General features: G+C 40.2%; 1 protein-coding gene across 6 annotated transcripts in view; it reads right to left on the bottom strand.

Annotated features, from left to right (window-relative positions):
• ADAMTSL3 (ADAMTS like 3) overlaps positions 1-24,752 on the bottom strand; it is a 414,992-nt gene that overhangs the window by 23,716 nt on the left and 366,524 nt on the right. For all 6 annotated transcript variants that reach the window (XM_050796105.1, XM_050796106.1, XM_050796108.1 and 3 more), the window contains exons 24-25: positions 3,973-4,155; positions 2,193-2,309 (exon numbers count right to left, since the gene is read on the bottom strand). In XM_050796105.1, the coding sequence (XP_050652062.1) occupies positions 2,193-2,309; positions 3,973-4,155 (300 nt within the window). The remainder of the gene's footprint in view (positions 1-2,192; positions 2,310-3,972; positions 4,156-24,752) is intronic.

The following is a 24,752-nucleotide window of genomic DNA, read 5'->3' as shown; positions in this document are numbered from 1 at the left end:
CTCAGCCACTCTCCAACCTCATCTCATATCCCTCTCCCTCTCCCTCAACTGTATCCTAGTCACATGAATCTTATTGCCATTCTGAGGCCACATTAACCTTATTCCAATTTTATGGTCTTTGCTTCTTTCTTATTTTTCTGCACAAATGGTTTCACCTCATCCTTCAGGTGTGGGCTCAAATATAACCTCTTAGAAGGCCCATCCTGATTGTCTTCACTAAAGTGGCTTCCTCCCATCACTGTGTATCTCATAGCCCTTACCACTGAGAAATATCTTAAATATTTATTTGTTTACTGGTTTCTTATGCATCCCTCCTACTGGAATGTCAAGACCACAAACATTACCCTGTTCAACACTAGGACAGGGTATGTGAAATATTAGTCATGCAACCAATATTCGTTGAATTAATAAAGGAGTCTCTGAAATGCTAAGCTTAGGATCCTTTGAAGGGCTGGGACATTCCAAAATGTGTATGTGTGTGGTTGTATATTTGGGCATATGTTTGTGTGTGTGTGCATGTAGGAGGTGGCAGAACAATGCAGGCAGTCCCAATAAACCAAGAGTTTGACTATTCCAAAGGCTTCACCTTCACCAATAGCTTCAGCCTCACACATATCCTTTTTGTTTTTCATTAATTTATTTTAGACAGTTCTTTTGATCTTCATGTCCATGCCACATGCAACACACCATGGTTTCTCTGACTGGAATTTCCTCCTTCCTCTTCCCAGAGCAAACATCATGACCTACATGAAAACTCAGTTGTCTTCTCTAGAGAGAGGTAGGGCCCCTTCCTCAGCGCTACCATTGTACTTTGGTCATCTTTTTATTATGGAACCTGTCACAGTGCTTTACAGTATCTGTTAACATGACTGCCTCCCTCTTCAGACTGTGAGCTTCTCAAGGAGGAGGTCATCTCTGCATCCCCAGACCTGGGAAGAGTAAGCACTGGGAAAATATTTGTTGAAAGTCCAATGAATGGATATTTGGGTATACAACAATGTTAGTATTATGTCTAAAAGAGGAGAAGAAATATACAAATACTGTAAGAGAATGATGTCATAAGTAACGTGATGGATTGCTGACTGGCAGCTCAACACTATTTTCCCCTTCTGTGCTCTCTCTTGCATCTCAGGAGGTGAAAGCCTAGAAACTACATGTCTTAAAATCCCTACCTGTAGTTACATTCTGCATTATACACTATGCAAATGAGAGGCACTGCTCAAGATTTAAAAGGTGAAAATGACATGGCCATTATTGTTCCTGAATAATAGACAGAGTACAACATGAGGTTTAAAAGGAGTTTCTTTGTGGCCAGGCGCAGTGGCTCACACCTATAATCCCAGTACTTTGGGAGGCTGAGGCAGGCGGATCACAAGGTCAGGAGATTGATATCATCCTGGCTAACACCGTGAAATCCTGTCTTCACTAAAAGTACAAAAAATTAGCTGGGTGTGGTGGCAGGCACCTGTAGTCCCAGGTACTTGGGAGGCTGAGGCAGGAGAATAGCGTGAACCCGGGAGGCGGAGCTTGCAATGAGCCGAGATTGTGCCACTGGACTCTAGCCTGGGTGACAGAGCGAGATTCCATCTCAAAAAAAAAAAAAAAAAGGAGTTTCTTTGTGTCCTGCGATTTACCCATATTTGAGCTACAAGGAGCTGAGATGATCAGTAACGGCTTCCTGTGATTCTAGCATTTCTGATTTTCTTAACTCTACCCTTGATCCCTTGGCCTTCTGCAGAGTTTTACAAGCTTGTAATACTTAGATTAGGTTCTCCTGATTAAGCACTGATGCATAACAAAGTTGGTGTGTATGGAAAACTATGTCTTGAAAAAAGAACAATGAAAAAATCAATTCCAATACTCATAGCAGACTATTAATATCTATTAATATTTACCAAATTGGCAATAGTGTTGAAACTGGAAATCAATATCTATATTATCACAAATAATGGTGCACATTTGAGATACGAGCTCTGTGGGCTTCCTCAGGAGTGGATTTTTCTAAAAAGTGTTTCAATATGGAAAGAATAAGTTGAACCACCGAAGACTGAGGGTGAAGAGAAAGGCTGGCCAATTGCCTAGAAATAATTTTACATATTGCAAAGTGAAAAACACAGATGGTCTTTTAGCTAAATCCTTTTCCTTACACATGCCTCACACATAGCAAATCTGAAAAGGTCAAAATCCCAGACCTTGAGGCAGGGGTTCTCCTGTTGGGTCATTGCTGTTGGTTCTAGTGTTGGTTGCCTGGAGAACGTACTTTTTATGTCCTTGGGGAAATACGATTTTACTCTCTGGCCATCTTCGTTCTGAGAAGAAAAAAAAGTAGCACTTTTTACCAGTTAGGCATTGTCTAATTATTGGTCCAGCTTGGGTGTTCTTAAAGACAGCTACTAGGAAATGAGTCCTCTATAATAATACTGTGCTCCTGGATACTCAAGCTCATGATCACAGGTCTGGAAGGTGTGTGTGAGTATGGATGTGTGGGATGTTATAGGAGTTTAGTTAGAGTTACTCACTGTGCTAGCATATGGCATCTCTGCATGTTTCCAGGGTTTCCAGCCTAAATTGCAAGATGAAAAAAATGTATTCAACAGAATTCCAAAAGGGACTGGAGGAAGCAGATTGGTTGGATAGAGCTTTGCCTCTCCAAGAGGAATACTGGGAGCAAGAGAATGGGCATTGTTCCCTAGGCTTGCATGGTGAGGAGTATGGGCTTTTAGGAAGGTTGTGAAGCTTGCGCATAAGAGCAGAGGATGGTGGAGGAATGCTGTGATTTGATCCCTCCATCAAGTTACCAAAGTCATGAGCTGCTTGGTTTGAGGGGATTCCTGCAAGAAGAAGTATGCCAGGTAGGAGTGAGACAAGCATGCAGATTCATGAGTGGAAATGGGCAGAAGAAAGAAACAAGGCTGGGGGTTTCTCAGGGAGCATGGAGAAATCATTCAAGAACCAGACAGGGTTAGCCTAGCCAATCTGTTGCAACTCTTCCATTCCAAGATTTTGGAAGATCACAGAGGCTTTTTGGAAAGAGCCACATGGTGGCACACCACTGCCTTTGTCAGTACTAAGAGTCCATGAAGGGTAGCAGGAAGAGCACCAAAAGAGAAGACTACATATTTGGGCATTAGTCCAAACTCTTTATGATCCCAAGGTTCCTCATAAATATAATGAGATTAAAAAATACCACCCACAACACTGTGCTATCATAAGTATCACAAGAATTAATGTGCATCAAAATGCTTTGTGCATGACAGCTATTCCAACTCCCTGTATTGGCACCCCCCATCTCTTTATATCTCTGGGCTCCTCTAACTGCCCACAAGGAAAGCTATGGAGAAATCTCTTTCATGTTTTCTCCTCTTGGTTTAGCAATGGATTCTATACTCTAATACCAATTCTGCCAACGGTTCAATTTCATTCCTTCATAAAACCATTACTTAACACTAACATCTGGCTGGGGGCGGTGGCTCACGCCTGTAACCCCAGCACTTTGGGAGGCCGAGGCAGGCAGATCACAAGGTCAAGATATTGAGACCATCCTGGCCAACATGGTGAAATCCCATCTCTACTAAAAATACAAAAATTAGCTGGGCATGGTGGTGTGTGCCTGTAGTCCCAGCTACTCTGGAGGCTGAGGCAGGAGAATCACTTGAACCCAGGAGGCAGAGGTTGCAGTGAGCCAAGATTGTGCCACTGCACTCCAGCCTGGCGACAGAGCGAGACTCCATTAAAAAAAAAAATCACACACTCAAACAAAACACTAACATCTGTGTTAGGTGCTGGGGATACGGGGTGGTAAAATAGGGTGTTAGAATTTAGTGCTCGTTTTTAAGCAGGCAGTGGTAGCAACGGTTAAAACCATCTGATGTCTATCTTGTTCACTCCTCAACTCCAAAATCAACAAAACTGGGGCCTACTTTGTGCATATTATAGGAGGCAGTTAAGGAGCAATAAGAATTTGACACTTACCCAGCAAGTGGAGTACAGATGTTGCCACTGCCTTTCCAAGAGCATTGGTGGCTGTGCAGACGTAGGTTCCTTCATTTTCAAGGGAAACATTCTGCAACAACAGGGATCCATTGAAAAGCAAGGAAACATTGCCACTCAGAGATCCTCCTCTCTTCAACCAAGTTATATTAGGCTGAGGGACACCTTTGGAACAAAAACAAATATAACAAAGGCAATTCCTTTAAGAACAGGGCCACAGAACCACTTGACAAATACCATTCACTGTTTTGACCATAAGTCAGCATATGGGTTTAATTATATATAATAGGAAAAATGGCTATTTCTATTTCTATAGCTACTCTATGGCAGGTGGAGGATCCTCTTAAAGCAAAGAGCTTCGGTCTACGGAGCATGTGACTGGTTTACACATGTAAGTTATGGAATGGAAGCCAAGGAGAGTGAGATTGCTCTGTATTGGGAAGGGAGAGAATTTTGAAGGTGGGTAGGGTAGTGGGAGTGTGGTTGGAACGAAGGAGTTGGTGAAGCTGGAGGAATGTGGAGGCAGAGACAGAGTGAGAAATTCCCAAGGGTTGGTTGTCACAAGGAAGTCTTTGGAAAACATAAATATCTCCTAGAGGTCTTTAAGTTGTTTGCTGTTCATATGCAATGAAACATTCCTCCCTCAGGAAGAATATATAACATCCAGGGAAACAGAGTTCATTAATTCTTTGTAAAAGAGGATAACTTCAAGGAGCAAAAGTAAGTGCTGAGTTTCAATTCTGGGTCAATGCAGTGAGATGCAGGGACTGTAAGCAACCTTGCAGGGGCCTGGACACAGAGGGGAACATGAGGAATTGAAAGAACTTCTTTTCCCAAGTCTTAAGAAGTCTTAGCATTTTGCTGGGCTGTGGAATTTAAGATTCAGAGGAACTGAGAAATTTCATTTGGTTCTTCTTCTTCTTCTTCTTTTCTTTCTTTTTCTTTCTTTCTCTCTTTTTTTTTTTTTTTTTTTTTTTTTTTTGAGATGGAGGCTCCCTCTGTCACCTAGGCTAGAATGCAGTGGCACAATCTTGGCTCACTGCAACCTCCTGGGCTCAAGCGACCCTCTCTTCCTCAGCCTCCAAGTAGCTGGGACTACAGGTGCAAGCCATCACACCCAGCTAGTTTCTGTAATTTTTGTAAAGACAGGATTTCACCATATTCCCCAGGGTGGTCTCGAACTCCTGTGCTCAAGCAATCCCCCACCTCAGCCTCCCACTGCACCTGACTTCATCTGGTTCTTAAGAGCTGGAATAGCTTCAGATGATGCCAAGATTGCTCTGGACAATTGTTTTGGGGGATGTTTTCTCCTCTTGCAGTGCTCTGGCTAGTGAGAATGGAGAAGAAATGGCATGGTTTTCTGACTTAAAAAAAAAAGATGCCACCACTATTGTCATGACATGTGCAACACACCTTACAGTAGGCAAAATGCATGCTCCATGAACATGGTGACACTTGAATTCTCAGAGTTATTCCTATTTCTTGGGAGGCAGTCATTGCCAGCTGTATCTCACAATTGAGGAACCTGGTAAGCCTTTTGACTTCAGGTCCAGTTCTGTCCATTACATCAAGCTGAATATTCAAGTCTCTTAAGGAAGTCATTGTGTGGCTTTAGAGGAAACTGATGATCTAGAAATGCTTAAATTTACTTGTAGAAACCCAAGACTGATATTGGCACTGAGGTATTGCCTGAAAACTCAAGGTGAAAAAAACACTAAATTTCTATTCAAAGAGGAGGTGGAAATGCATAGGGGAAAGAGCACTATCTTGGCTGGGTTGAGGTGAGGCTTTGTTCTCATTCTCAATAGTTATTAGTTCCGTAGCCTTGGACAAAGCACTTTAGATTTCAACTGTGGCATCTGTGAAAGGAATCTGAAAGAAGAGTAGGAACTTCATTATGTTCAGATATACTATTTGAAGTTTTAAAAATTGGAGACTAAGATGGTTGCCCTTGGGACTTTTTGTCCTTAATCCTGTGGCTTTGTATGATTCAAGTATGGTAGGCAGAATTCTAAAGACATTGCCGCAAGATTATCATCCTTTGATTACTCAATAAATATCAATCTAGGCACTGGTGTGAAAGGAATTTGCAGATGTAAGGTTACTAATCAGCCAGCCACAAAATGGGGAGATATCTGGGTGGGCCCATTGTAATTCTGTAAGTCCTTAAAATCAGAAGAGAAGGACAGAAGCTATCAGGGACATATGGAGAAAGAGAAAGTAGGAGAGATGAGGCAGAGGAGGAATTCAGAGAGATTCAAAGTGTGAGAGCAACATGACCCACCACTGCTAGTTTTAAAGATAAAATGTTCCTGAGCTGGGGCGTGTAGGTGGCCTCTAAAAGCTGAGAGTGGCCTTCAGCTGACAGCTATCAAGCAAATGGGGACTTCAGTTCTAAAATAATAAGGGATTCAGCCAATAACCTGTAGAAGCTTGGAAGCAGATTTATTCCCAGAGCCTCCAGAAAGGAATGCAGCCATGCAACCACCTTGGTCTTGGCCTTAGATACTCTAAGTGGAACATTGAGTTCAGCTATTCTGTGCCAAGATAACCTACACTACATCGGTGAGATGATATATGGGTATTGTTTTAAGCCTCTAAGTTTGTGTTAATTTGTTACAGCAGCAATAGAAAACTAATACACTGAGAGATTTGTTTTAAATTTTGTTATAAAAACTAGGCTGGCCCTAAATAGCAGAAGGGATGCTAATCACATGTGCATATATCTTTTTTAGTATTTTCTTCTACACATATATGCATACAGAAAGTTTAAGCTTTCGAAAGGTCACAGCTATTAAACATTGGATCTGAGATTTATACCAGTAAAATTTGATTCAGAACCTTTCTTAACCACAATATAGGTAGATGTTATACATTTCTTAATATATTTATTCCTATGCACATTATAGTTTTTTGTTGTTGCAGTAAACAAGATTTTTAAAAATGTATTTTGTAGTTGTTTATTGCCAACACTTAGGAAAGCTATACACATCTGCATATTTACCTTGTTTCTAGTCATCTTACTGAACTTTATTATTATTTTGAATAGTTTTTCTAATTGATTTTCTTATCTTTTTTAAGGTAAATAATTATATCATTTGCACATAATGACAATTTCCTCTTCCATTCCAATATGTATACTTCTGATTTCTTTTTCTTGTCTTATTGTATTAGTAAGTGTCTCCAGAACGATGCTGAATAATAACCACTATAGCAGGTATGTAAGACTGAATATTTGTGTCCCTCCCCACCCCCATCTTGATCTTGGACTTCCTTCAACATGAAAAGCTTAATCTTGGACTTCCCATCCTCCAGAACTGCGAGAAATAAATTTTCTGTTGTTTATAAGCCACTCAGTCTGTAGCATTTTTCTTATAGCAGCCCCAGTGGTCTAAGACAGCAGGTATATTTGTCTTGTTTCCAACTTTAATGGAAATATTACTCATGTTTCTTTCTTAAGCATGATACTTTTTTTTGGTACACAAATTTCCTTCTATTTCTAGCCTACAAGAAAATTCTTTGAGGTTAACATTTAATTTGCTTATTTTAAAGTAAATCATTTAAAGCTATTAATTTTATTCTGAGTACAGCTTTGGCTATGTATCTTATGTTTTGCAATGCAATACAACTATTGCCATTATTTCATTCACTTGAAAAATGTGTATTTGAGTGCTTATTCTATATGAGACTCTGTGGCAATGCTAAGGATATAATGATGAACTAAGTTCCTCACGGACCTTAATCTAGAGTGGGCCCATGCATCAAAAAAGCCAACTGCAATACAAAGAGATAAGAGGATAAGCGCATGCAATAAAGGTAAAATACTGGATGCCACTGGAGCACAGAAGCTGTACCTCATGTAGACTGGAGAGAAAAATAGGGAAGATACCTGCAAGGAGGAACATATTGTGCAGATGTGGGAAAGCATGGGAACAGGAGCAGAAGTCAGACTTTTCATGGTATAGTGTCTTGTTTTTTGATTGAATGTATTATCTGCATCACCTATCCCCAACTTTTAAAAAGTTAATAATAGAGCCCAGAAACATGTCTTTGATTTAACTTCTTGTTAAATTTTCTCTTGGGTTCCCTTTTAGCTCTAAGATATGTGTGAGATCAATTCATTCATTCATCCATCTACTCTTTCGTATATTATTTAATTCACTCTTATTATTCGCTCTCTTTTATAGCATTATTACTGCATTAATCTCAGTTCTCCTCAGTAGATCATGAGTACAGGCCTGGCAAAGATTAGATGTGTGAATGTTTGTTGAATGCATAAATGAATAAACTAGGGAATGCATTTACTAGAAGAAAACCGTATTCTATCCCAAAGATACATCAGCATGACTTTTTTGGTTACTCGTGCCAATGCTCTCTCCCAAGTAGCAAAGATAATAAAGCACTGACTGTATGGTAAAATCCTCAGAAACTCAGATACTATTATTTTGGAATCTATGGTAATTTAGAGAAGGGTTATATTAGTTAGAAAGAGAAAAAATCTTACTTCACTGGCCTCCACAACATATACACAATTGTTAATATGAGTATAAATCAATATTTATAAATTAAAGTGGTTTCCTTTAAGGCCCTAAGTAATTCTCGCTTAAATGACTGAACATTTTTAAAAGCCATTCATAGACTTGAAAGCATTTTACAATTCAGGGATGTTTATTAATTCAGACTTGCCTCTTACAATTAGTCCAAATTAATGAGTGAGGTTTTCTCAAGACATAAAGCCTCTTACAGTGAAAGACCCTAAACAATTTCAAATACATTGGCTTATTCATTATTCCTCCTCGGTAAGAAGCTTGTAAGCGGTGTTGTCAATTCTACATTGAAACAAGGTTTACCAGAGGCCTTCAGCCAGGTTAAACAAGCTGTGTGGAGATCTCCAGGGAGAGCATTTCCGGCAGAGGGAACAGCAAGCACCTTGGCCCTGAAGCAGGGTTCTTAACCTGGGGACCATGAGCCTCACGTGGATCCATAGACAGGATTCAGGAGTCAGTGACCTTTTCATCAATTCTAGCTGAAATGTAGCACTTCTATCGATTATGAATGTAAGTCACAGACTAAGGTAGCAGTGTCTTTAACTCTCTCAGCAATGGAAGTCACAGATATTTTCGTATCACATTACAAGTGTGACCAGATCTCTCAAAATATTTTTTTATGCCAACACTACTTCAAAAATATGGTAACTATTGTACCCAGTGCTAGATTTTTAATATGATGCATTAATAATGAAGTAAATATATTATTCAATCACATATTTGGCTTATTAATATTTTGATACCTATATTTTGATTATAATTGGTTTTCTTTAAATGCAGTATATTTTGTTTTATACTTTTGAAAATATTATTTCAGAAGTAGTACCACAGGCTTCATCAGACTGGTCCAGGACACATTCCTCCAATTTTGGAGGAAAATAAAAGAGCATATGGCTGCAGGAATGTGAGCCAGGGAGAGAACAGTAGGTGACAAGGTCAGAGAAGTGGCAGGTGGGGCTCAGGTCATAGAGCTCAGGCAGCCTGATAGGTCATTGTAAGGATTTGGTTTCTATTTCACAGATTTTGAAGAATGGGATGAGCTGACTTGTGTTTCTAAAGGACTGCTTTGACGGCTGTGTTGATTGCAGGCGGCAAGGGCAGAGGCGGGGAGATCAGTGAGGAACCTGTCAAAATAATCCAGCCTAGAGATGATGGTGACTTGGACCAGTGTAGTAGCAATGAAGGTGGTAAGAAATGATCAGATTCTGGGCCTATTCTGAAGGTAGAGCAGACAAAATTTGATGGGGTTGGGGCAGTGTGAGAGAGGAAAGCAAGTCAAAAATGACTCCAGGATTTGTAGCTCAAGCAAATTAAATAACTGCATTGTCATTCACTGAGATGAGGGACACTATGAGAGAAGCCAGTTTGGGAGCAGAACTCAGGAGAGCAGTTTTGGACATGTTAGTTTTGAAATAACTATTACATATCCACGGAGAGATGCTGAGCAGGCATGTGGATATGTTAATCTAGAGCTTAGGGAAAAGGTCTGTGCTGAAAATATAAATTTAACAGTTTCCAGCATATAGATGTCATATTTGAGTCCTTGTGCATGTATGGGATCAATAGGGAGAGAGTATACATAGAGAAGAAAAAACGTCTGAGGACTGAGGCCTGGGGTAGTTCAACTTAGAGATCAGGGACAAGAGGTGGCACAAAGGAAGCTACAAAGGAACAGATACTACGGTAGGTAGAAAACAGAGTGGTTTCCTAGAAGCAGAGAAGGAGGGAGTAATAATTGTCCAATGCTATTGTAGTCGAATGAGCAAGTAAGGTAAGGCCTAAGAACTCACCACGGGGCCTGTTGTGGTGGCTCACACCTGTAATCTCAGCAGTTTGGAAGGCTGAGGCAGGCAGATCACCTGCGGTCAGGAGTTTGAGGCCAGCCTGGGCAACATGGCAAAACCCTGTCTCTACTAAAAATACAAAAAACATTTAGCCGGTCGTGGTGGTGTGCGCCTGTAATCCTGGCTTCTCGGGAGGCTGAGGCAGGAGAATCGCTTGAACCTGGGAGGTGGAGGTTGCAGTGAGCCAAGATCACACCACTGTACTCCAGCCTGGGCAACAGAGTGAGAATCTGTCTCAAAAACAAAACAAAACAAAACAAAAACAAAAACAAAAACAAAACAAAACAAAACAAAACAAAACAAAAAAAACACCTGACCACTGAAGTTAGCAATTCACACTTACATGGTAAGCTGTTGGTGACCCTACCCTAACAATAGCTATGAAGGTAATGGTATGGAGAATGTTTGGTTGGAGTGGATTCAAGAGAGAATGAAGAGAAATGAAATTGAAGACAACAAGTATAAGCTACTCTGGAGGCACTTTGCTATAAATGGAAATCAGGAACTGACACAATAGCTGGAGAGGGAAGTGGAGTCCAGGGCAGGGAATTTAGGGATGGCTTTGCTCACCTGGAATTCTTATCTCATCTCCCTATTTCCACTCTTGCCTTCCTTTTACTCTCTGATTTTTACAGTCTATTTTCAACACAGTAGCCATAGTGTTTCTTCTAAAAGGTAGCTCAGATCATGACATTCCTTTGCTTAGAATCCTCTAATGGCTTCCATCTCACTTAGAACAAAAAATAAACTGCTTATGATGTCTTATCATCTGCTAACATACATGGTCTTCCCTCAACCCTTGCCCACCAACCACCTCAAAACACAGAAAAAAAAACAGAGCCAGAGAGAGATGGATTTTTATTTTTTTTAGTGATGGGGTCTCACTGGGCTGGAGTGCAGTGGCTATTCACAGACTTGATCATAGCATATGGAAGCCTCAAACTTCCGGGCTCAAGGGATCCTCCCATCTCAGCCTCCTGAATAGCTGGAACTATAGGTATGCACCATTGTGCCTGGCTAAGGGGTGGATCCTTGATTAAATCATTTAAATTCCTGAATCCAGATGTGTCTAAAATTGCGTCCAGATTGTCTACACTCCAGGACTTTTCAGTTTTATTAGCCAATAGTTTCTCCATTTTTTCTTAAGCCAGTTCGAGGTGGTTCTCTGTTCCCTGTAACCATGGGAGTCTAGACTAAAAACTAAGGTATGAAAATAACCAAGATGGCCAAACAACCATGCCAGCACAAGTTTCTCAGAACAAACTGACAAAGTTACATTCCAAAAGAAAATATCAGAAATAGGAAGTTTGAAATGAAGAGCATGGGACCACACCAGAGTGCAGGACCAAGTCCTTCTCACTATGCACTGTCCCAGGGGCCATTTCATCTACTTTGGGAAATATAATGATAATTCCTATGCTGAAAACTCCCACATCTACCTACCCAATCTTAATCTCTCCCTTGAATTCAAGACTCCTGGACATCTCCCATTGGCACATCATGTCCCACAGGTGCCTCAAACACTGTAAGTCCCAGAGTGAACTCCAACTCCCTCTCCTACCCCACAGGCTTATTCAGCACCTAGAAGCATCGTTACACGTGTAAACATTTTCAACTAACTGAACAGGCCAGAGGAAATTCAGGCAGATTTCTTCGTACCACTGTTATTTATGGTCTTTCAAAATAACACATTTGCTCTGTTGCAACAGCTATAAAATGTCAGAAATAGTTTAAACTTATTTATCTAACCTTAAAGACAGGCTATTTCCCCCAAGACTTGCAGCTCTGAAATATTCAACATTCTGTTTCCACAATGCTGAAATTGTTTTGGAAGACAAATGTTGTGAAAAAAGTTCAGAGCCGGAGGGGCTGTGAAACATGTGTTGCAAAAAGTTTGCACCTCGGGGGTGTCTTTAAACTAGTCAGTGTTTAAAAACAAATTTCCTTCATCCTTGAAAGGCCCATGAAATATTTCACACTGTAAAATCTCTGACCTATTCAGACTGCCCTGAAATGCTGGATTTTTAAATAAATATATATTACATCTAAATGTTTTTGCTCATCTGTTTGTTTCTTCCAGCTACTCAAAACTCACTCAGAATTCTGCATTACTTTTTCATGTATGACAAATGAAGACTTAAGCTACCATCAGTTACCTCTGGGGATCATGAAGAAATGATGTTGCCAATTTATAAAAGACAAATCAAACACAGGTTAGACAAAAGGAGTCATCACTAATAAATGAAAGAAATAAATAGGAGTTCAAGGGTTCAATGTCAGAGAAAGTATCTCAAAACTGCTAGAATAATGAATGCACTCTTCTTAACTGCAGGGCCAATCTGTGCAGCATAGTAAATTTTGTAAGGAACATTCCTCTTCTGAGTTAACTGCATACCCTTTTGTTCTTTTTGAAAAATATGTTATGTATGCTTTTTGGATACAGTGGACTATCCATCATTGATGCCATATCCAGAACTGTCTCCAAATATAGGGCTATGGCTTTTACTATTTACAGAATTCTTTTGAATAGCTGTTTCAGTACTTTCTTTTCTCTAGTAAACTCATGTTTAGGTTGACATAATCTGTTCCCCAATCAATTTGATTTTTGAGGATTTAGAAATCATCTGGGTCAAAGTATCTATCCCCAACTCCATCATTAAAAGTCCTTCCCTAAAGGTTTTTGAACTGTGTTTTTCTGACATGGAGGAGGGTGTCAACAAGTCCTCTTCCTGGCGTGGTCATCCTGATCTCTCACGTACTCTGGGCTTCTGCTTTGTGTGAGCCTGGGCAGTTCTCTAACTCCACCAGACATATCTCATGAGCACTACATGGTTCACTGCTGGATATTGTCCTCCAGGGTCTTATTTACAGGCTAGAAAGTGCCAGTGAAAATTATTATATCAAAACCAAAAACTTTCAGTAGTTCCTTGAAGAAGAAGAAAGTTAAGAGTTGGTACAAATCAAGCATAGTGATACATGCTGGAGCTATGCAAGTGGTGTAAACTACTGATTCCAGTAAAGGGGATAGGAAGAACTCCTAAACAACAGCTCAAAAGGGAGAACCATGGACATTCGTGAGGCCCTTCCTGATAATCAGCAATTCTGGTAATCTGTCAATATAACATTGGGATGTAGATGAACAAATAGCTATTAGCCAGTTGGTATTTGCACCAAAATCTCCAAGTGGGTTCCACTGCTGTCACCAGTAAACCCCAGAGGACTACATGTGGGCTGCTGGTGTCTTGGGGTGACATCTCAAGACTGTGTTGATTCCCCAGGACTCCATTTCCTCTTTCCTCAAACCACTGACTCTTGCCTTTGGTTCTTCTGAGCTGCACCTCTCACTCTATTTCTAGGGGGTCTTTTCTCCTCAGGAATGGTAGGGAGTAAGAGTCAGTTTTCCTAGCTCTATAACTTTTCCTGTTCTTGGAGGAGAAAAGCACAAAAGCCTTTTCAATTTAGGGGAGTCACTGCTAAGAACAGCTATCCTCCAGCCCGCGAACTGCACCATTCTCCAAACACACCACACTGGCTGTAAGGCTATTTTCTATGTGCTGTTCTCTCCACTGCAAATCAATTGCTATTCCCTTTCACCACCTGGAACATTTCTCCACATTCTTAAAGACCCATCTCAAAATCATTTCCTTGATCCTCTTGGACATTGACAGCTGATTTCCCCTGTGTGAACCTCTGAACACTGAGACATCAATTGTTGGCATGCCTGATTCTACCTTCAGAATGAGCCCAGAGCATGGACCTGGGTTCTACCATTTAGCTCCCACTTCTAGTTCACTCCCAGTTACCCACTCCTGGTTCACTCCTAGTTTGAGTTTACTTCTGATTACTCACTCCTGGTTCACTGCTGGTTTACTCCTGGTTCTAGTTGACCTCTGGTTACCCACTAATTCCTGAGGAAGAGTCTCTCATTTTGAGAGGATATTTGAGATAATTTCCGGGGACCTCTTTGGCCCCATTTACTGGCTAAATCAGTGGTTCTTAACCTTGGCTGCACATTAGAATCTTCTGGGGAAGCTTTAAAAATCCTTGGTTCTCAGGACATACTACCGATGAATTAAATCAGAATCTCTCAGGGCAGGGCTGGGGAGATGTTGTGGTGTACAGGCCTGACATTAACCATAATAATAAAATGACCTGACTGTAGTATGCATCAGTCATCAAAATGAATAACTGGGTATTGAATTAATAACTAGGGAAAATAAATGAATGAAAAGAAAAAAAACAGGGTTAAGTAAGTTGGGATGTTACTAGAGATTCCAAAATTCTACACAGGTCCTATGGAGCTCTTCCCATAAAGGAGTGTTTTTCTTCCATTAACAAGGTCCTGCATGGTTTTCTCAGACTGTACTCAGAAGCTTGCATGCTTTCTTATTTCTGGGGGTTGAATTCCAACAAAATTCCCTTTCCCTCAGTCCCCACCCTGTATGGGTGCTGTGGGCCTCTGTCTTGCTGTGAAGGCATAGTTAGGTCATAGTAGCCGGAATGAAGTAGTGGGTCATTCAGGGGCTTCTGACGGTTCCATGTTTTATAATGGATGCTGTTCCATGCTGCACAGTTGTCCTATGCTCTCTGCTGCTGCCTGGGGGTCTCAGCACACACAGCCAAAAGCAGAGAGTCCTGGAGGGCAGAGAGCAAGCAAAGGCATTTCTTGTAGTATAAGTAGATTTGAGTGGTATAGGGCATTCAAAATCCTTCACTTTTACTGCTTGGTATGAAAAGCCTCCCAATTGCTATCAAATCTCATGCAGGTTTGGGAAACTCCAGACTAGCCATTCTGGCTCCTGCCCTGACACCAATATGAGGAGCCAAGGGAACACAGGCCAGCCAGGAGGCGCCACTCAGAGACGCATGGAATTGAAGCAACTCATTTCTTTAGAAGCTTGGACTTCAAAAGATCACCGAGGAAAGAGCTTCAGTCCAAGAGCAGAGGAGGATACAAGGCTCCTGCCCTGTGGATTGTGTAGGTGTTTAGTGCACCATCTTACAGGCTCAACAGGACCAAGCCAGGACCATTTTATTAATGTTAAAAACTCAGGGGAGCTAAATGAGTCTTAATATCAGAAATATGGTAACCAAGAAACAATGGCAAGCCAGGCACTGTGGCTCCCACCTGTAATCTCAGCACTTTGGGAGGCTGAGGTAGGAGGGTTGCTTGAGGCCAGGAGTTCTAAACCAGCCTTGGCAGCACAGTGAGACCTCTGTCTCTACAAGAGAAAAAAATTAAGTCAGGTGTGGTGGTACATGGCTGTAGTCTCAAGGGGCTAAGGCAGGAGGATCGCTTGAGCACAGGAGTTTGAGGCTGCAGTGAGCTATGATCATGCCACTGCATGGAAGAAAGGTGCGTGGTTGTTTGGAGGACAGGGAATGGGTGGGCACACAATGTGGAACTACATGATGACAGTACATGGGGCCTATGGGTCAGTCTGTTGTTACTATGTGATAGGGTAAATACTAACATGGGGCTGAGTGTCTGCGGAGTTTTCAGGACAGAGAATTGTACTGGTGGCACTGAAGACAGGGATGGGGTATAGATGTTGGGGATGAAAGCAGTGTTGTAACAATAGGGCTGGACCACCAAGGCTGTACGTGAATGCTTCAAGACATGGTGTCACTCAAGACATGTAGACCCACAAGCCCAAGCACAAGATTTTTTGCAAGAAGTCTGAAATTTGATAGGTGTTTGAAGAGCCCCTCCTGTTTTTTCATATTGTATATCCAGCTACCTTATTCTAGATTTCTTTCTACTTCTTGATTGTATACAGACCCATGTTTTCACCACATGAGAAATTGATAAAAGATGCAAAGAAAATCATTTTTTTCAAGAAGCACTCAAAATAGAGCTTCAGTGAATCTTTAAAGAGCAGATAATTGTTTTATAAATGAGTCTTTTAAATCTGCTAAATCAATAATCCAAATACAAGTCCAAAGAGAGTCAGGGCAAGAATATTAAGGGTGAGGTGAAGGAGTCCATAGTCACTACCAGAAAGTGCATAATTTGCCACATTCTTTCCCACTGCTGCAGTGATGGTAGAAGCATGTGTCAAGGTGGTGAGGCTTCCATCATGTGCCTGGCTGAGCACAATGGGGTGACCTTTGGCCTGATACTGGCTGGCATCTTGTGGCCCGCAAGAGGCCAGGCTCCCAGTGTACTCTCCCTAGATCTCATACCATGGGGCAGTCCTCCAGGTGAGGGTGGGCCCTGGAGGTTGAGCCTGTTGCCCACCCCTAAGCCGATGACACCCCATCACCAGGCTGCAGCACTTCCTGGGTTCTGCCTTACGCCTCGCTTTGATAGTTTTCCCTCTGGTCAGACCTCCTGCATGGTGCCTATTCTGCTGTCTCAAACACAGAGTTTCATTCTCTGTCTAGCTCCTTTGGAGTCACACAGAATTGGGTTTAAATCTTGGCATACACACTCATTAGATATACAAACAAAGACAAGTAACTGTGTGTATCTGAGTCTGCTTCCTTATCTGCAAAACAAAGATAATATCCACTTTGTATGCTGTTGAAGCCAACACAAGTTATTATTTTTGATGATGAGCTTTGATGGTTTTCCAACATGTTATTTACTGACATGCTGCCTATTAGCACATACTCCTCAGCTCTTTGCAATATGGCTGCCCTTCATGCATGACTACTTGCCAACACCCTAGCCTCAGGACACCTGTGTCCCATACCTCAATTAATGACACATCGATTGCTAAATGCCAGATATGTCTGCTCACTCCTGGATAAATCAGATACATGCAATGTCAGTTTAATATCTTGAGTGGCTGGCAGGCTTTTTGGGGTCCAATAATCCAATCAATGACCATTGATGCAATCTAGTTGCATTCAATTTATGGCTTTCTGCAGCTTCTTTCTCCTCTAATTTTTCATCCATATTGAAATACAGATTGGTTCACACCATTACCCTGCTTAAAACGTTTCTTGTCTCCTCTCTGCTAATAAAATGAAGTCCATCAGTTTCAGCATGACATTAAAGTCCTTCACATTCTGGTCCACACTTACACTTCCAAACCCACCTCTTCCCACTCCCCTTCACATCCTCTGCTTTAAGTCACACAGATCTGCTTGTGATGTTGCAAATAAGCAGGGTGCTTTCATGTTTCTATGCTTTTGCATATATGCTGTTTTGATTAAAATGCCCTTCCTTTTCGTTACAAGTGGGCTGGTTGCAATTCATCTTTTTTATAAACCTTTTCTGACTCCTTAGTTAGAAGCCTTAATTAGTCTCTCTTTAATGTGTCTGATACACTTTACAAACACTTCTATTTTTGCATTTATGACATCATATCATAATTCCTTTGTCTACATAGCTGCAGAAACCAGATTGTATTCATCTCTGCATGCTAAGGAACTAGATTGGGCTTAGTAAATGCTTAGTGAATGCTCGTTGAAGGGAAGAAAAGATGGATGGAATTTCCAACCATGATTGGCTGTTTGACTGAATATAGGGTTGACAGGAGGATAGTGGGAAGATTTCTGTATCATAGACAGAGGTAGGAAAAAAGGGGAAGGGGGAGCCTTTTTGAGTAGGGAAAGACATTTTAAATATACATTTTAGGATGACAATTTTAGCTATTTCAAAGATTGCATGAGTTTTTAAAAGAGATAACAGCATAGAAGAGAGGATATATTTCAAAAACCACAGATCAGGGAAAATAAATTCATTTTAATTTAGAATATAGTCGAAAGCACCAAAATGTCCAGTTCATAAAATAAGAGCAAGAAGATAATCTTAGATTTCTTTTTAAGTCTTCTGAAAAGTATATGCAAAAATCGGTGGGTAAATACATTTTTCTGGAGAGAGAGTTCTTTTTTTTTTTTTTTTTTTTTTTTTTTTTTTTTGGCCAAAGGGATTTATTACTTAAAGACGTATGAGAATCATTACCATTAAATTCCACCCTATATAATATAAACTAGCAGTTTATGGGGGAAAATAATTGTCAGAGCAATGAGACCATGTTTAGGAATTTAACCACATAATCCTGCTGTACCACAAATATTTTCTCAAGATCCTCCCCTGAAAGGGTAATTGTTAAACCCAGTAAAGAAAGTTAGTAATTTGCCTAGACATCAATAAAATTCTTAGGTATATTCCACAGCATTTTATCCCTTAAAAAAATCCCCTGATTAAGAAAAACCTTTTAAGTTTATGTGATATGTTTCTTCTGAAACTGACCATCCTCCCATAGATATGAAAGGGCCTCCTTGCCTGCACATACCTCTTGGGTATGTGCATACATACACCAAGTGCTCTGCTTTGACCCAGTGAGATGCACACTTGCCATCATCTGTTTGTGCATGCACTGTGTGGGATTAAATAGGAAACTGTAACTTCTACCTACCTTTTCTCATTCTCTCCTATCAATGAGCAGCAAAACAATGATGGGACAGGTAAGGTTTAAAACTACCCCACTAGTAGATTCAGACTTTCTAGCTGGCAATTTGGGGATAATGTATTTTGAGTTCTAGACATTTTAATTTTAATGCTCTATGTAGTTACAAAAATGTTGAATGTCCTATGACCCAACAATTCCATTCCTGTTACTCTTTTTTAAAAAAAAAATCCAAATGACACAAAAAGTTATATGCATAAGGTTTCTTACACTGCTGTATGGAACTATAAAGAAGTACAAATAGTTTAAGTTTCCAAAAACAAGAAAAGGGTTTAATTATGCTACATTCACACAATGACACACTGGTGTGGCTAGTAAATGATATTTATGATTTTTTAATAACATGGGAAAATTCCATGACTTAGATATAGAGAAAGGGTTACAGGAATATAGCAAAATAGAAATAATGGTTGTGTCTTTGACAGAATTATGGGAATTTTTTTTGCCACATGATACTTTGTTATGCTTTCCAAATATTTTATGAGATGTGTTACTTTTTATGAGACAAGAAAACACACAAAAGCAGCATTCAGAACAGAAAGGGCACTAGCTTCAGAGGCAGTAACTGGGTTCGGAACTTGGCCCTGCCATTGTCTAGGCCTGTTACTTTGGTCAAGCCTCTTCTCTGGGGATCTTGTGTGCAAAACAGGGCGGGACTCATGGATTCCTAAGGTCCTTCCATATTTAATTCTCAAGATTTTATTTCAGTAAGATCTTACCTAGTTATCTCAGGGAAAATATCTTTCCCTGTTTATTCTTCATCCCTTTTTGGAGGCAAGAAGGGACCTGATCAAGGCTGGTAAACACAGGGCTGTGGCTGGCATCCAGACATCTAGAAAGAGCTGTGCATTCTGAGGCCCCGAGGACATGAACAAGACCTGAGTCATTTCCATCTAAGGCTGTTCAAATCCCCTCAAAGAACGCTTTCTACTTACTTTCCCCCAGTGAACTTGTTTTACCTTCAACATTAGCTTGTATAAGAGACTTTTTCAAATTTATCGAATTCTGGTTTCATTGATTTACAGACTCATATTATTTGGTTCCTTTCTTTTTTTTTCCCCCCCTTTTTTCGAAATGGAGTCTCACTCTATCGCCCAGGCTGGAGTGCAGTGGCACTATCTCAGCTCACTGCAACCTCCACCTCCTGGGTTCAAGCAATTCTCTTACCTCAGCCTCCCAAGTAACTAGGATTACAGGCGTGCGCCACTATGCCCGGCCAATTTTTGTATTTTTAGTGGAGACGTGTGTTTACCATGTTGGCCAGGCTGGTCAACTCCTGACCTCAAGTGATCCGCCCACCTTGGCTTCCCAAAGGGTTGGGATTACAGGCGTCAGCCACTGTGCCTAGCCTATTTAGCTCCTTTCTTTTTACTACAACTATAGTTTTCAAGTCATCAAACAAGTAACTGGATTTTTCATGGGCTGGTATTGCAGCTCCAAGAACTCCTTTGTAAAGGACATTGTGTCTACATATTTTGAGAGAGTTTTTTTTTTTTTCCCCCCCTAGATTCCCTCCCAATAGTAGGTGAGGACTCTTGGCCCTCAGTTCTAAGTTCTGACTGGCCAGGTATCTTAGTTCAAGCACTTTTTCTACATTTAGTTTTATTTCGTCCCAGATTCCTGCAAAGGACCAACGGTCTAAGATAAAATTTCAGGACTGGAAACAGTCTTCCTGGTCATTCCATCATAATTCCTCATTTTATAACAGAAAACTAAGGAGCAAGGAAACTATGTGATGGGTCCAAGGTCTTACAGGAAACAGGGCTAGGAGGTGAACAACAACAACAAAACAATATAACTGATAACCACGTGTCAAAAAAAAAGTCCATTCTCCAAAATTAATGGACATTAATAGTTGCTATATTTGCTTCAGACTTTTTTTTTTTTTAAGACGGAGTCTCGCTCTGTTGCCCAGGCTGGATGGAGTGCAGTGGTGCGATCTCAGCTTACTGCAGCCTCCACCTCCTGGGTTCACGGCATTCTCCTGCCTCAGCCTCCCAAGTAGCTGGGACTACAGGTGCTCGCCACCACGCCCAGCTAATTTTTTGTATTTTTAGTAGAGACGGGATTTCGCCATGTTAGCCACGATGGTCTCAATTTCCTGACCTCGTGATCCACCTGCCTGGGCCTCCCAAAGTACTGAGATTACAGGCATGAGCCACTGCGCCTGGCCTGCTCATTTTTATATTGAGTGGTTTGTTATTTGTATTGATTTAGAGAAGCTATTTCTATATTCTGGTACTATATAACAAATATTTTCTGCCAGAAATGTGGCTTGACTCTTAAATTTACATGTCTTTCAAGGATCAAAACTTTTATATCTTAACAGCAAAATGTGTCAACGTTTTTTATAACAGCTTATTGAAATATAATTCATATACCAAAAATTTTACCCTTTAAAAGTATAATTCTGTAGTTCTAATATATTCACACAGTTGTGTAACCTCATCAACACTATATAATAGATGTTTTACTTTATGACTTGTACTTTTTGTATCTTTTCCATTCCAAAGTCATAAAGATATCTCTTATATTTTATGATTTTTTAAAATATGTTCATATTTTAGGCATTTACATCAGAATTTACTTTTGGTTGAGATTTTTTATATTTATAAACAATTATCCTATAACAATTTACTTAACAGTCTGTCCTTTATTGGTTTTTAATTCTTCTGCTATTAAATTCTAGTTTCCATATACTGTATACTTGAATCTGCTGTGGGCTCCACATTCTATTCCATTTATTTGTCTATCCCTTTTACATTGCTGTAAGCCCTCAAGCTTTATGCTAAGTCTTTATATTTGACAGAGCAAATCTCAGCCACCTTGTTATTCCTAAAAATTGTTTGGGCTATTCTCAGCCACATGCACTTTCGTATTAATTATAGGATCAGTTTGTTAAGTTCTAGCAATCCCACAGGATTGCTTTTTTTTAATTGAAATTATTCTGAATATAGAGATCCAAAACTTTTTATATTTTCTTTGCTTTTAAATGAAGATAATTATATTATCTACAAATAAGAAGAAATTTTTCTAGTTATTTTCTAGTTTTTATTACATTTCTAGTCTTCTATTATATTTTATTATATTTCTAGTCTTCTCTTGGTTTCTAATTTTCTAGTTCTAATTTTTCTAGTTATTTTCTCTTATTGCACTGGCTAGTGCTAACGCAGTGTTGAACAGATGTAGTGATAAAGGGCATTGTATGTTTTTTCCTGATTTTAATGGGACTGTTTGAGTCTCCCCATTAAAGTGAGTATGATGCTTACAATAGGTTTCTGACAGGCAAATCAAGGTAGGGATTATCCCTTCTATTACTGGTTTGCCAAGAGGTTTTCACGTCATTTTTGTGTTGAAGTTTATCAGATGCTTTGTCTACATCTATTAAGATGATCCTAAATTTTATCACCTTAAATCTCTGTGGTAGAGATGGAGATGCTTCACCCAAATCAACCTTCAAGGAGGAACTTGGTGTCCCTGCTTCTGGTAGCCTTTGGTTGTTAGTCCCTTCACAATCTGTCTCCACCCACCCAAGAGCACATATGCCCCTTCCAGAGAGGCCCACAACCAGTGACTGCAGGAGGCAGGGGCATGAAGGCCTGGCCACTGTAGGTCAACCTGGGGCAACTCTAATGAGTCACATATGTCTCAAGGGGGCTTGGCAAGGCTTTGTGGGCCTGCATCACAATCCTCCTTTGCCCTCTGTCTAATCCTGCTTGCTTCCTCCCTTCCACATATGTTGACAACTAATAAATATACTACACAAAAACTCCTTCCAGGGCCGGATGCCGTGGCTCACGTCCAGAATCCCAACAGTTTGGGAGGCTGAGGTGGGTGGATTACTTGAGGTCAGGAGTTCGAGACCAGCCTGGGCAACATGGTGAAACTCCGTCTCTACTAAAAATACAAAAAAAAAAAAAAAAAAAAAAATAGCCAGGCATGGTGGCTTGCATCTGTAATCCTAGCTATTTGGGAGGCTGAGATAGGAGAATTGCTTGAACCTGAGAGGCAGAGATTGCAGTGAGCCAAGATCACATCACTGCCCTCCCTCCAACCTGGGCAACAGAGTAAGACTCTGGAAAAAAAAAAAAAAAAAACACAGAAAAAAAAAACCAGAAACAAAAAACCCCTCGTTCCAAAGAGGATTCAACCTGTGATGCTCTGTTTAAAGTAGATATTTTTTAAAATATTTGCATTCCTGGGAAGAACTCTCCTTTAGTCATCCACATGACTGGATTCATTTGGGAATGTGTTAAACTTTATTTATTTGCTTCTGCATTTATTGTTAATGAGTCTTTTGTATAACCTACATATACCCAGCTGCCTGGTGAGATGTCAGGTGCCATCCACAGCTGTATAATTTTTCCTCCTAAAGGAGATGTACACCAGTGTCCTCTAATAGCATTCAAAGGTGTTTTTATTCTTTAGCTTAGTTTTAGTTTAGAAGCATCTCTAATCTTTCCAGGCAGTTTGAGTTTGCTCTAAGAAGCAGTTGTCCAGTGCACCTTGTGTTTAAGAAATTTTCTACGCTTGGGGCTCGGCCATTGATGGCTTTGCCAGTGCCCTTCATTTGGGAATCACCATCTAGGTCAAACCCATTCCCATCTGTGGCCAAGAGAGTTCCTTAGAGACTAAAGAGGAGTGTGACACACAACAAAACACTTTAGAGAAGGGACTCACATCAGGTGCATCTCTGATGAGCTTAAGGAATAAGATAAACAACACATAATACACAACAGAAAATTACAGGATAAGTAATGTTCTTACTATGTATTAACGTGAATAAAAAAAAAAAAAAAAACCTGCAGCAATGATATTTACTGGTCATTTTCCCCAGACGAACTTTTCTTTCTTACCAGAAGGTGGCAAAAAAGGTGCGCTTTAAATTACCCCCACCCAAATGGACAGAAAAAAACTTTTTTTTAAAGAGTAAGGCAAATAACTCTCTCAAGTTAGAAGTTTTAACCTTTAGAAATAGGCAAATATGTGGACTTTTAGGTTCTGTTATTTAACATAGTTATTAGAAATATCTCTAAGAGTGACTAGAGATAATCCCTATTGACATCTATACCACATGGGTTGACGAAACATGTTTGGCTATAAAAAAGATAAGATGAACTTCTCTAGAAGTTATCAATATGTGTTATGGGGTCTATAAAAATAAATTCATTATAATTAGTGGGAAATATTCTAAAGCAACTTAAAAAAATTATATATGCCACTGATTTACAGAAATCCCAATTTGCAGTATAAAAATGTAATTTGTAAGTAAGAGTTCAGTTTTGTAAATTATGTTTTAATGTACTCATCTATAAGATGAAAAATGGAATTGGATGATAACCACAGTCCCTTCTTCTATTAATATAATATATTCCCTGCTTTAGAGATGAGGGAAGAAAGATATATGACTCACCTATGGTTATATACTAGCTAGTGACAAGACTGTCTGTAAAACTCGAGTTTTCTGACCCTTCATCAACTTCACCATCTGTCTTAAAAAAGATGAATTTCCCTAGAAAACTCCATTAGGTATGGCTTCTGCCCATAAGAAAACACTGTAAGTTCACTACAGGTTTGTTTAAAATGGCAAATAACTCAACATGATTGTGGTGCATTTGGAGGCAGGTTTATTTTTAAAAGGAAAGAACTCATCAGGAGTTCTGGGGTCTGAGTCCACGGGGGAAGACTGCCAGGTAAAGAAAGGCCAAATGGGACAATTCCTAGTAAGGGCTAAAAGGTGAGGGAAGGAGGAGGGAGATGAGTACTCCCAGTGCCGAGTTCCATCTAGGCAGCAGTGCTGTCGACCCAGGAGGACAGTGGGGCTAGGGAGGGTCAGAGACAGCCCATGTCTGACTGGGCCTGGATGAGAATAAAACGAGATGAGTTTAATGGTCTTTGCTGGAGCCTTTACTTGCAGTTTCCACCTAATCCAGCCTCTGACTTCCGAT

This window comes from Macaca thibetana, chromosome 7 (genome assembly GCF_024542745.1).
Source record: "Macaca thibetana thibetana isolate TM-01 chromosome 7, ASM2454274v1, whole genome shotgun sequence".
In the NCBI taxonomy this organism is placed as follows: domain Eukaryota; kingdom Metazoa; phylum Chordata; class Mammalia; order Primates; family Cercopithecidae; genus Macaca; species Macaca thibetana.
This window is presented reverse-complemented; position numbering and strand designations above follow the sequence as displayed.